The sequence below is a fragment of the Poecile atricapillus genome, chromosome 7 (genome assembly GCF_030490865.1).
Source record: "Poecile atricapillus isolate bPoeAtr1 chromosome 7, bPoeAtr1.hap1, whole genome shotgun sequence".
Lineage (NCBI taxonomy): Eukaryota > Metazoa > Chordata > Aves > Passeriformes > Paridae > Poecile > Poecile atricapillus.
Genome location: NC_081255.1, coordinates 30,936,231 through 30,949,248, shown reverse-complemented (window position 1 = coordinate 30,949,248; position 13,018 = coordinate 30,936,231). Strand labels below are relative to the sequence as shown.

Sequence of the window (13,018 nt, the reverse complement as noted above, 5' to 3'; positions counted from 1 at the left end):
CTGCCAAATGATACTCTTATGATACCCTTCTGTTACAGTTCTGCACCGCCCTGGCTTGTGAGTGAGCTGATCTACCACTGTAAATTCAAGGAAGGGGAACACCCAAACTCTGAAATATGGGCTGAAAAGCTGTTTAAATCAACCATCTATATCAGAATATTTCATTCCTTTCCCAGACAGGTTTATCCAAATTTCTCATTAAATTCATTGCAACAAATTGTAAGATTTGGTAGACAGGTGAGATAACAACAACAAGAGCTGTGAAACGTGATTCCTAGGAAAGGTACCTGGACACACACAACATTCCTCAAGTTTTTAGAAAATTAATGTGGCTGTAGTAATATCTCAAGTACAACAATCTCTGGTTTTCTACTGAAACATCAGCAATGCAGCAAGAAACCCAAATCCTTTGGGATAGTGTAAATAGCTAAGGAGGAGTACAGTCAAAATTGAAGAAAAGCTCCTTCCAACTGCCTTTTTTTTTTTTTTTTTTTACCCTGTATTGACCTTTTTGCAAAGACAGGCTGTTTCTTACCATGCCCTTTAGTGTCAGATCTGTTAAGGGAGATCTGTTACCATGGAAATCTGGCCAAACATGTAAATCAACAGTGAGGAAACCCACAGGCAAAGATTTCTTAATCAGATCCAGGTGACTGTTCAAGTATGTATATATACTGTGAGCACTGCAAGAAAAACAAGTTGGAAAAAAAGGGGGAAGGTTATTCCTCAAACATAAAACATTTGTACTACCACCAAATGCAGAAACCCCACCAAAGCACGGCAAAATCCCACTGCCTGCCAAGGCCATGGCAGTGTAGGGATGTCTGTGCACATGTGCTCAACAGGACATCAGAATTCCTTAATTTCCAGGGATGAGAGGGGATAATGTGACCTTGAGTTTGTCCAGGGACTCCTAAGAGTCCCCAGAACTGTTTGAGATTTGGGGGATGCTGCTACTCCTCTCCCACAGCTGAGAGGGAGGAGTGAGGATTCCAGACAGAAATGAAAACCAAATAAATTCTTTTGCAAATGTTTAAAAATTTCTCTGATTAATCAATAGTTCTGGATGTACAGCTTTCCTTTTTTAAACCATAATTATTTCAGTGTGTGTTATGATTAAAATGCAGCACTAAGGGTGGAGGAGAGAAAGTGAGTGGCTGCTATTTTAGGGAGGAGCCCAACATGGGCCTGAATGTGATTGTATCTAAGTTCAGATGCTACACCCAACTCCACAATATCCAGCAGACTTTTTTCCTGGACTTAGGACTAATGGTGAATTCTTCAGTGCCTTGGCTTGCAATGACTCTAGTGACATTCCATTTTAAAAATGTTGCAATTATGCTCAGAATCTTTTTTTCAAACACTCATCCTATCACAAACAAACCCATATATATTTTCCAACTCCTTGGAAATCTCCAAGTGGGGTATTTAATTCTAGACATGTGGGTCAATAATAGCATCTAACCCTAATTACAATTGATTAGTCATTGTCTCATCCACTGCAAACCCAAACAGTGATATTCATTTAGCCTCTACATGTATATTCAATCATGCACTAATGAGATCCCTAAGGGAATTTGGCATATGCTTTACTAGTTTGACTTCTGACCCAATAGCAGCTGTATATTTATACTTTGCATTCAACCATTCAGCTGCATGTTTTTTCAATTATACCTTACCATGTGTACATTATCAGAGGATATCATTCAAAATGAAGTACACTTGGAAGACATTAAAATAACTAATTTACATCATTATTCACGTCCTTTAAAATGTACTTTATGTGTCTTCCTGGACCCGAATTATGATAATTTGGAGGTCACCACCACTTCTTTCCCATTCTTGTAAAAGTGGCCCTGTTTTCTCCATCCCTAAAGACTCCACTACAAGCAGTACATGCTAAAGATAAAGTCATTTTAATTCCAGTCTCAATCATGGCTTGACTGTTGGGAAGGATAAAAAAGGAAAGCTTCACTCAACCACAGACCCACCAGACATCCCAGCCTCTCTCTCCTCTCCATCCTGGCTGATTGCTCTCACAAGGATTAGCCATTTGTGCAGCTCTGTCAGAACACAAGGACTGAACAAAAGGAGGCTGAAGTTGAGCCAAATATACTTAAGATCCACATAACCTTGGAATTACACTTTTTCCCACACATTTTCATATTTTATTTGTTTTCCTAAATACAGATAAGGGTTCAAGGCACTACATTTGGACTGAGTGACCAGCAAAATCCCTTGAACACTTGCCAGATCCTGTTTTACCACCTTTGTGTTTAAAACAGCATAACACCATCACCTTCTGGAGCTTTTTCTACTCAGTTCTCTGTGAAAGTATCAGTGGCAGCTGCCTCTGACCTGCAGAGCTGAGCACGAGCTGTTGCCATGAAAAAGGAACTGTGTGAAAGTGGAGATAAGAAATCAATGCAAGCGTGGCCAGAGTTATGTTTGTACGTGGACACGACTTCAGGAAGCAACCAGAGGTTGGTATTTAATCTATTCAGGAATCATGGAAGATGCCAGCAGGTATCTTTCAGAGAAAAAAAAATTCAAAAGTTTAAGATTTCTAAATTTAAAAAAAAAAAAAATGTTCTAAGCCATCTAGAGATAGAGGGAACTGCCAAATATGATTCTTAAATTCTGCTAGTAAGACCCCAGAATAACTGGTGGATGCTGTGTGTGTAACTTCAATGCTTTCTTTTCAGGAAACATCTCTTTAGATGGGGAAATGGCACTGAGATCCATAGGAAAGGGAATTCTGCCCTAAAACATCACTTCACCAAGTGACAAATGATATACAAACTTTGCTGTCATTTAGACACTTTTCTTTAGCAGATTATAAATGGTCATTCTAGAAAACAGAATTATTTAAACTTTAAAGCAAAAAGGATCATATTATTTAATTTCCTACTCTAATCTACCTGTACAGGATTTAACAGAGCAGTGATGATTAAATGTCAGACCTACACAATTTGTAGGACAATGAGCAGAAGTGATACATCACAGCAATTTCTGTAACTCGCTGAATTGTCTGAAAAACCCCAAGTTTTGGTGCTCACAGATTGTGCCCATCAGTTAGACCAAATGCTAAATTTAAATTGTGTAGAAAATCCTCATTCAACCCTCTCCACTTCCAGTAAAAGAAGGGTAAAAAGGAACCCAGGAATAGGACTGGCAGGGTTGCACAAGCCTGGCCTTCAGCAGCAGTGGTCAGAGCTGGTTGTCTGAGCCTCTCACACCCTCACAAGTCACCACAAATCTCTGCACCAGTGCTAAAACAGCTGGAAATCTGCTCTGGTGTGGGAAAAGGAGAGTTTGCACAGGGAAACTCCTGAAATCAGCTGTTCAGAAGGGACCTGCCATTCCCAACCTGCTTCTTAGCAGCATCAGGAGAAAGGGAGGACAGGTTTGGAGAGGCAGAAGGAGGTGATTGGCAGCAGCAAGCAAGAGCCATGGATTTGTGACCTCTGATGTTCTTTTTTTAATGATCCAGACATGCATGTGTTTAACTCTTCACTGCACTGCACCCAGCATGGGAAGTAAAGGCAATATGGAATTCCACACCAAAGTATGGAATTCTCACTTGTTTTCCCCTCCATGGCTATTTGCAATGGCTGAACAGATTCAAATTCCTACAGCCACACAGAGAATATCCTTAAACATAATAAACCAAATTCTCTGAATTGTTCTGCTGAGAATTCCAGGGAAATAATTTATCATCATCAATAATCCCCCAAAACAAGATACCATGTTTGAAGGGAGCCTACAGAGAGACAATCAGAAGGGCCTGGAGTGAGAGGAGAAGGGGGAATGGTTTCACAGTGACAGAGGGCAGGGATGGATGGGATATTGAGAAGGAGTTCTTACTGATGAGGGTGGGGAGGACGTGGCACAGGGTGCCCAGAGAAGCTGTGGCTGCCCCTGGATCCCTGGAAGTGTCCAAAGCCAGGCTGGATGGGGCTTGGAGCAGCCTGGGACAGTGGAAGGTGTCCCTGCCCATGGCAGGGGTGGCACTGGGTGGGCTCTAAGGTCCCTCCCAACTCACACCATTCTGTGATTATTTTTATAATGTGTATATGACTTAAAAGTAGGTAAACACATAATCCAGACTTTTGGCCAACAGCAGCTGCTACTTGTACCCATGATAAGGCTGAAGTTCAGGGAATGATGGAAAAGTAGAAAGGAAAATATAAGGGGAAAAAAATAAGTTCAAATTTCAAAGTTCGTGGTTTTTGTTATTTCAAATTAAATTCTTTAAATATAATAAATTTTGAGAAGCACAGGGAGACAGAAGGTGAGAGAATTAATATGAGACTTGTTTAGTGAATTTATAGCAATACCAATGTTTCAATAGAAGAGTGATACCTGGAAAGCATTACCAGAATACCATTGAGCAAATTAACTTAATAAAATAGTATCACTGATTTTATAAAATATTACAGCTCTTACTATCAGTACTATTCTCCACCAAGTTACTAACTGCAGGAGACTCAAATCCAACGTTATGACACCATACCCTTGGATAACATGGAGGTCTACTGCCAGTATTCTGTGTTTAGTGTCCTGTTCACATCACAATCTCAGTTTTTGCACTGTGGCATTGTTTGTGGTCAGTCAGTTCAGTATCAGATCCAGCAGACACAAGTAGGCTACTCCATAGGCATTTTTCCAACACAAAAAAAATAATTTATCCTGGCATTACAGACTAAACTGTTTGTCTTATGCTTGTGCTTCAAATGGGGGCACTGGAAAAATGGCCTGGAAGCCAGAATTTTGAAAATGACCCAGTTCAATCTTTATTCCAAACATACACAGATGCATTTATTTCCTGATTTCCTTTTCCAGAGAACAACAAAGAGAATTCTAGGAAGCATGAATCTGTTTCATATTGAATGAAGTCCAATACATTTCTGGGAATCCTGGTCAAGTTCTTAACAAACAAGTAAGGCAGTGGGCCCTGCAAGGCAAGGAAGGGTCATCCAGAGAAACCAGGTAGAGCTTTATCTCCCCAGGGAGAACTGAAAATAACCCTGTAACAGCATGTGCTTAATCCATCTGTCAGGACTGACTCTGCCTCTCAGACCAGAGGGAGAACTGAAGGGAAAATGCCAAGTTTTATGGTTTTTTTCTTTAATCTAAGGAGGAAAAAGACATTAAAAGAGAATCACATTTTCATCCAACATGCCCAACTGTTCAGCTAAGACCTCTCTGGGAGTGATGGGAACCATCTTAGAATGAATCCAAGCCAAAAAAGCTTGAGGAAGTCCAGACCTGACAGAAGTGTCTGAACTGTCTTCATCCACTTCTAAAGTAGAAGAAGCTCAAATTCCACATCACACACAGCCTCTTGTTCAAGGAATCCTGGAGCTACCTCCAAGTCACCCTTCCATTTAAAGTTTTGTCTGAAAATTCATCCTGGGTTTCTCTGTTCTATTTGTGCTGCCAAGCAGGAGTTTCTCATACAGTGGCTACACCTTCCTTTAGATGACTGTTTGAAAAATACTGAATAATATATTCCTAATTAAGCTACAGCCCATCCTTGGAGCTTAATTATTTCACCTACAAATTAAGACATATTGTTAGCCCAAGGCATGGAGGTCTGCTGAACAGGGCTGGTGCTATGGAATCAAGAAATACCTTGGGCTGGATTGAAAAGCAAAAAGTTCATATGATTGCAAAGGTATCTGAGGGCAGTCTAAACTTTATATTTATGAGCAATCACCTGGAAAGTCTTTGTAAATACTTCCAGCTCACTATCAAGAGTGTTAATTCCCCTGACTGAGAATGAGGACACTGCTGGGAATACAGTGTGCCCCAGTGTGTAAGGTAGGTATATGATAAAGGAATAAAACAGTGACCTGGCTGCAGCTTTTGCCTCTAATTCTGGGAAGGCGACGTGGCCTCGCACCACATGATCGATCTGAAAAAGAGAAAAGCAACATTTTGGGCATGATTACATCTTGAAAATTCAATCCTGGAAAAGGGAAAGGAGTGTCACAGCTCTAAAGAGAAGAGAGCTTCTAAATTACTCATGAAGTGTTAAATCCTAGCCCTAGCAAAGCCAATGGCAAAACTCCCACTGAAATTCAGGATTTGGCATATAAACAGTAAGAAAAACAAGCAACCTTGCACCAAACCCAGACCAAATGCTAATCATGCAGCTCCACAGTCAGAAAAGTGAGGTGAAAGGATGTATTTTTTTCAGTCCAACACTCCCTGCATGCCCTCTAGTCTCTCCCATTCTGCATGGATATCCTCACTGGAATTCTACCAAAGCATCTTCTTGGCCCAAATCCCTACATCATCCTTCTCTATCACACTGTTATGATAAAACACAAGGTGTGTTGTCATCCTGATAGATGCTTCATGCATTCATTGCAGGAAACAAAATGTATACCCTGAGAAGCAATTATTGCTATAAAAGAAGATCAATATAAGCTCTGTCTTATGCTGAATTTATAAGTCAGCTTGTCCTTTCACTCCAAAGTGGTTACCATTACTCACAAAACAAAGTATCAGGTAGAATAATATGGGCTTTTAAGACAATAATTCAGCAGGTTTTGTGGCCTCTTGGGAATATCCCATCAGAGGTGACAGTAAAAGCTAAGGAGGCAAAACTATAGCTGCTCAAGAGCACTGAGTATATTTGGCAGTACTTATTGATAGCAATCACATTAGTATTTAATCTTAACAGCATGAGTCTAGTCCTGAACCACATAATGAAGCATACACATATGAACACAGCAGAGAAAATAATGCATGACTGTTCTCCCTGAGATCAGCATCAAAGACAGAGTTCAAACATGTGCATGCTCCAGAAACACAGCTCAGGCCCGAATTCTGCAATCCTGCAGAATCTCTTCAGAACACAGGGGCAGCTCATAAATTCAGAAATAAATCTATAAATAAACGTCATATATAGGTGTGTGCTAGCAAAACACTGTTACAGGAGTTATGAAGTTTGCCCTTAATTCAAGCCATGGCCACATGAGGGATGCATCTAGAAACCCTTTTCTGCTATTTTTTATTTCACAGTGTGTAATGATGTCATGCCATCCTTTGTCTCTGTTGTGCAATATCTTTTTTCTTATAAATTTTGAAAATACAGCATAAAACCCCACTGAATATACAACTAAACAAGAATTTGCAGAACGAGCAACTTCTTAGTTCTTCATTTTGACTCTATTTAAAACAGTTTTCAAAATCCAACTGATTTTTTTTGCAGCTGTATCCCCCCAAAAATTAGAGCTTTTAAAAGAGATCAGTTTTCCTTTTAAGAACTTTGATCAGACTGTTCAAATTTTATGGAAATAATTCACCTTGGGGTGTTGATCAAACAATGGAAAGAATCCCTAAACATGTCCTTTGTTTTGGTTTGTTTTCAGAAAACTTTAGGTGTGAGAAAGCAGGAGCTTTGAAATGACAGAGATAATAAATGCAATGTACCCTGCACAGTGCACGTGGCACTGCCTCCTCCCACGGCTCCCTCTGTGTTTTCTGTTCATACCACCTCAAGAAAACCACACGGGACATTCCAAAAGTGTTTTAATGAGACACTTTCCCTAATATTCCTACCAGTACTTCAAGCTGACTTTTGCTATGGGTCCTAACAAGATAGTTCATTTTTTCCAGTAATTTCTTTAATGATTCAGGAATGCCTTGTTCTCTGGTACAAGAAATGAAAGGATTTTTAAAATCATCTTTTTGAAATGCCTTAATTCTCACTGTACATTTTAAGTGTGGAACCACTGTGAGCCAGCCAAGAAAAACTACTGACTGCCTGTATCCTGTCTGGAGCTTAGATAAATGTATTTACCTGCTTGGAATTAAGCACACAGAAACTTCCCTCTTAAAAGTGTTCTTGAGAAGCAACATACAAGATTTGCTATTTTCCTTGAAAAATGGTGGTGCTATGAGCATATATTTATTCTTTTATATGGACATTATTTAGTTTTATGTTTGGTTGTAGCAGTTTTTTGTAAAATGAGATTCTTTTTGGTCTTAGCCCAATCTTGACCTGAAAAATTTAAAGCATCCACATTCCACCTGCTGCAAAAACAGTTTTTAGCTACAAGGCTAAGGATGGGCTGGAGGTGGGGTGGGAAACCAGGCTGCAGGAAGAGGAATGACTGTGCCACTGAAGCTGTGACACAGAGGAATGTCAGGCTGACGTGGCCAAGGAGGGAGCACAGGAGGGATCCCCAGTCACAGCTCAGCTTGGGGCATGTCCGGGCTTCCCAATCCAGGAGGATTTCTGCTTCTCATTCAGTGACTGTTCCATATGGAATGTTTAAATGCAGAGATGTCCCAGTGCATTTCCTGGCCATGTACTCCCATCTCCAGGCTTTTAAAGAGATGGGTGGTGCTGAGTCAGGAGCGATTACAGCTGCAGTTTGTGACAGACCAAACCCTCCTGCACTTGGGGCTTTCCACAGGCCTGGAGCTGTCTCCTTCAGCCTCCCCAGAGGCCCCTGCAGCTCAGCCCTGAGGGCAGCCAGGGTTTCCACAGGTTGGGCAAGGTGACACGAGGAGACTCAGAAGCTCCAGGGTTAAGCAGTCACCAAGGTCTTGCTGAAATTTTTGGACTCAAGCCTAAATACTGTTGTGTACATATAGCCTTTCTTTAAATCTGATATCAGTGTTTGACTTCTGACTGCCTTCCTGTAAATAAGAAAATTTATTTTTTAGTGAATTTCTAAATTAAATTAACCTAATACTGTTAGATTCTTTGTATTCAAGGGAAGAACTGAGTTGATGGAATAATATATTACTATTCTGTCCATATATCTTTCATTTATGCCCATCAATGAACACAACTGATCTATATAATACAATATGTATCATTTTCTTCACCTCAAAGTCTGTTTCAGCCTGCTAAAGCAAAGAATGAAGCCTATTTGCCTGTAAGATAATTACAATAATTATCACCACCACCATAAAAGGAAGACATGCCCTGTATGCAATCCCCTATCTCTACACAAATTAGTATTATGTAACAGACATAACACTCATCTAATTGTTAATTGCTTTCAGCAGCTTGGTACATCTCATGATCTTATGGAGGTGTTTCAGGTCTGAATTGCCAGTGAAGGAATTCCAAACAGCAGTAGGCTTGGAGTCTGTCCGTGTCTCCAAACACTCACCAGTTTTCCTGTAGCACTCTGGCCTCCCTCATTCAACCACAATCCAGGTACCATCGCAGAGAAATATGGTCCCCAAACACCAGGAACAAAAATGGGGGATTCACTGACCTGGAAAAGCAACAGAAAGCTCTAGTGAATCAAAGTGCTTGTCAAAGTAGGAACTTCACAATTAAAGCTTGGCAGCTATCAGAGTTCAATGATGAGACAATTTCTGCTTCTCCACTGGAATTACCAACAGAAGTGGAGATATACAGGTAGAAATTTACTCTAAAATGACATGTAAAAAATGTTTTCCCCCATTTATGTTATTTTTAGATGACAAGACACAGTCCACAACCCATTCATCCCACTGACAGAACAGCTGGGCCTGGCCAAACAGAAAGCAAGACATTTCAGGAATAGGAGCTGTATTTTATGGAGAGAGAGAGAAACTGCCTCATTGCTCTAGAAAAAGGCCTTACTTAGAGTGACCAGTGGGATACAACACTCTGCTCAATTGGCATGAGCAAACACAGGCACTGTAATCGGCCACAGGAGTTTCCAGAGCACCCATCCTGTACATTTGGAGAGTTCAGAATCATGAGGGAGCCCTGCTGGCAGAGGACAGTGGTGTCCCTTGGGATCTGCCATCCTCTCCCATGCTGGCAGTGGAACCCCAAGCTCCAGTGCCCTCACAATGGTGCCAGGAGAGTCAGGTGCCTCAGGTGGAGGCTGCAAACCTGGGCTGGCATCTGCTGGGGTTCAGCAGCAAACACCAATCCACCTGCCTGGGTAAACAGCAGGTTCTGCCCCTTCCTTAGGCCTAGCTTTACAAACCACTTCTTCCTTCACACCTGTGAGGGCAGATCAGGCAGATTTCTGAGCAGTGTCCCCCAGGCACGGGGCAGGTGGCCGTGCTCCACCACTTGCACACAAGTACCCCAGCACAGTGACAGCCCGGCCCCTGCACTGCCTGCCTTTGTGGTTAGACCACTCAGGATGTGGGAGACACTGGTTCATTTCCTTTCTCTCCTTCAGAAGATGCAAATTAACAGTTTATAAGGGTGGAGGGCATTTTCCTTCCTCTTACAAAGTGGTTTCACTTTCAATAGACCAGACAGACTTTCTAGACTTTCCTTCTGGTTCAGCAGAACACTGCCCAGTCTAGCAAGTAAGGCTCGGCACACACCAGGAACTGGGATGGTGTTGGGTCCCCATTTGCTCCAAAGACTAATTGTGGATGATTGAACATAAAATTTGTGCAGCAGGGGCTGGAGGACACAGGCCATCCATGCCCTGGCAGGCTTCTCTTGGAAGCAGGATCCATGTTTTCTCTTCCAGGACCACATATATACACTCAAGTTAGACACAGCTGTGATTTCACTGGGAAAAAAGAACAGCAGTGCAGTCCCACACCATTCCCATGATTTATGCTGCACTTCCCACTGATGATGGCTAAATCCGCAACTGTTGTTTTCTAGAAGGTGGGAACTACTAGCAGAGAAGGAGACAAGAGAATTAATTCCCTAACAAAACCAGTCTGTGTGTTTCCAGTGCTGAGGAGCAAAAAGAGAAGTCTTAATCAATGGGACAATGGGGTGTTTTGTACTTAGACTTAGCTCCTCAATAGCAAAATTCTAGACCCATTGAAGGATGCTCAAGGTTTGCTGTTGAATTCAATAAAGCCTGGACTTCACATCAAAACAGTTTTGAGAATAATTAAAAATTCAGGCCTGTTCCTGTTAAACTTGGTGCACATTCTCTCTATATTTAAGCAGGCTGAACTTTAAAGGCAGTTTTTACTAGCCACTAGGGATTATCCTCCAAGATGCAGTTTACTGGCATTTGTGCATCACACATGTTTAGTAAATACAGCAGCAGGGAGGTTTCTGCACAAACAATAGTCTGCTCAAGCCATAAACTTACAGTACAGCTGATTCTTGTCAGGAAGCTAAGTAGGAAAACAAAACAACAAAAATTTGTTTTTCAAAATACATCACCACAGTGTCAAGAAATGCTGATTTCTCTCAGGAACGCATCTAACAAATCTGGGAATCCTGCTTGGTTCTCCCTTATCAGCTCTGATGCCCTGATTTACTCTGCCTATAGATGTATGTGTACACATGTGTCTGTGTGTCTGTGCAAGATTTTGGCTGACTAAACCCATTAAAGAGCAAGAATAGCTGCACTGAATTTACAAAGGCATTTATGACTCCAAGTGGACGAAGCTACGTCAAAAACATTGCAAAGACATTTGGTTTTGTTTTGTTTTCTCTTAAAACTACAAATTAATACAGCTTTGAGTTTTCATCACCTCGATGGGGCAAGCCTTCTTTTACGATTTCAGCAACAAAATGAAGTGCAACAAAAAGCAAGTCCTGAAACAAGCTGATTTTTAGACCAATTCCACTTCACTGACCTTACTGAGAACACAGCATTTGGTCAAAGTTACCAGTCAGGATCTGCTCTGAACTGGTGATGGGAGCAAGGGGAGAACCCAAATATCCCAACTCATTCCCACCCTACAGCCACAGACACAGCACAGGAGGGGACAAGGAACATTCAGGGCAGAAGGGGCCTGGGGTTTTGAAGGCTTATCTCAAAATATTTGTGATGCAGCAAACTTTGCAGCATTCTGCAGTCTGCTCAAGGAAAAAATCTGGTTATGGCAAAGGGATCAAGCTTAAAATCCAACTGTTGTGTCACCTGAAAAAAACAAGTTGCCAAAGGACATTAAAGACATTGAGACACTTTATGAAATCAGGAGAAAGTCTAAACATTAAGAAGGACAATGGAGTTTATAAAATAAAGAACAAAACCCAGACCTCTTTTCTGTCATTAGTCACAATTTACCAAATTGTCCTGTAAGTCTGACAACACCAAAACATTTAGCTTCGTTAAAAGACCAAATTCTCCCTGCAGCCAGTACTTCTGGCCTAGTGTTTTGGACACTCACAGGAATTTAGGACAGGATATTTCCATGCTGGCTCTTCTCACATTACACTGAGACCTTCCTATCCTCTTACTACCAAAGTACCATTTGTACACATTCCAGCAAACTTTCAACACATGAACAGAGCAAATGAGGGCATTGGGAATTGCCACACTGATGAATAAAGCCAGCAGGGCACTTGGTTATCAGTTTTGTTGCTGTGGGAACTTTTAACTGGAATAAAGAACACTGGCTGTCGTGCTGGGCTTTACTGATGTGATAGGGCATAATCAGATTTCCCATTTCCCCTTTCACTTAAGGAGTTTAATTCACATTTTTCAGATTCTGGGCTTTGAGGCACATGGAAAGGAGGAAAATTGAGAATAACAAACTCCCCAAAACAGACACACAATCTTTGAGAAGCAATGGGGTGAGCATCCTCCTGTAGCTATATGCATCAGAAACAGCAAATGGTTTCCATTTCCCCTACTTGAAATATTTGGATGGTGATTAAATCTTTCAAGCAATGCAGCAGCTGGCATTTGTATTTTCATAATAAAAGGTCCTAATTCTGTTTGAGTATACATCCCACTCAGTCCCACTAAAACACATGACTAGACAGAGGCATAAGGTTGGAGAAACAGTGCAAAGCTTGCTGCAGAACCTAGAAGAAAAGAAAAGAACAGTTTTCCAGATTCAGGCTATTTTGGTTACAATAACACCGTGTCTCTTTTACAGCTTTCAATTGCCTTCAGACATTCTTATGGTGATATAGGAGGATCAATGTCATTATTTTTTTTCCTTTAATGAGCTTAAGAAAATCCTTAATCTTTTTAGTTGAAAAACAACATGTGTTTCAGATTTATGGGCAATTGATTTTTATTTTTAAAGCAAATAAGAGATGTCATCCTTCTCTGGAAGTTGAAATACGAATTCAAAGGGAGCCTAAGATTTTCTGCCTTCC

The 13,018-nt window shown here is 41.0% G+C and overlaps 1 protein-coding gene across 3 annotated transcripts in view; it reads right to left on the bottom strand.

Moving 5' to 3' along the window:
* The window catches only part of FGGY (FGGY carbohydrate kinase domain containing), a 202,553-nt gene that overhangs the window by 33,365 nt on the left and 156,170 nt on the right, over positions 1-13,018 (bottom strand). For all 3 annotated transcript variants that reach the window (XM_058842959.1, XM_058842960.1, XM_058842958.1), the window contains 3 exons: positions 9,144-9,251; positions 5,859-5,920; positions 536-683 (listed from right to left, as the gene is read on the bottom strand). In XM_058842959.1, the coding sequence (XP_058698942.1) occupies positions 536-683; positions 5,859-5,920; positions 9,144-9,251 (318 nt within the window). The remainder of the gene's footprint in view (positions 1-535; positions 684-5,858; positions 5,921-9,143; positions 9,252-13,018) is intronic.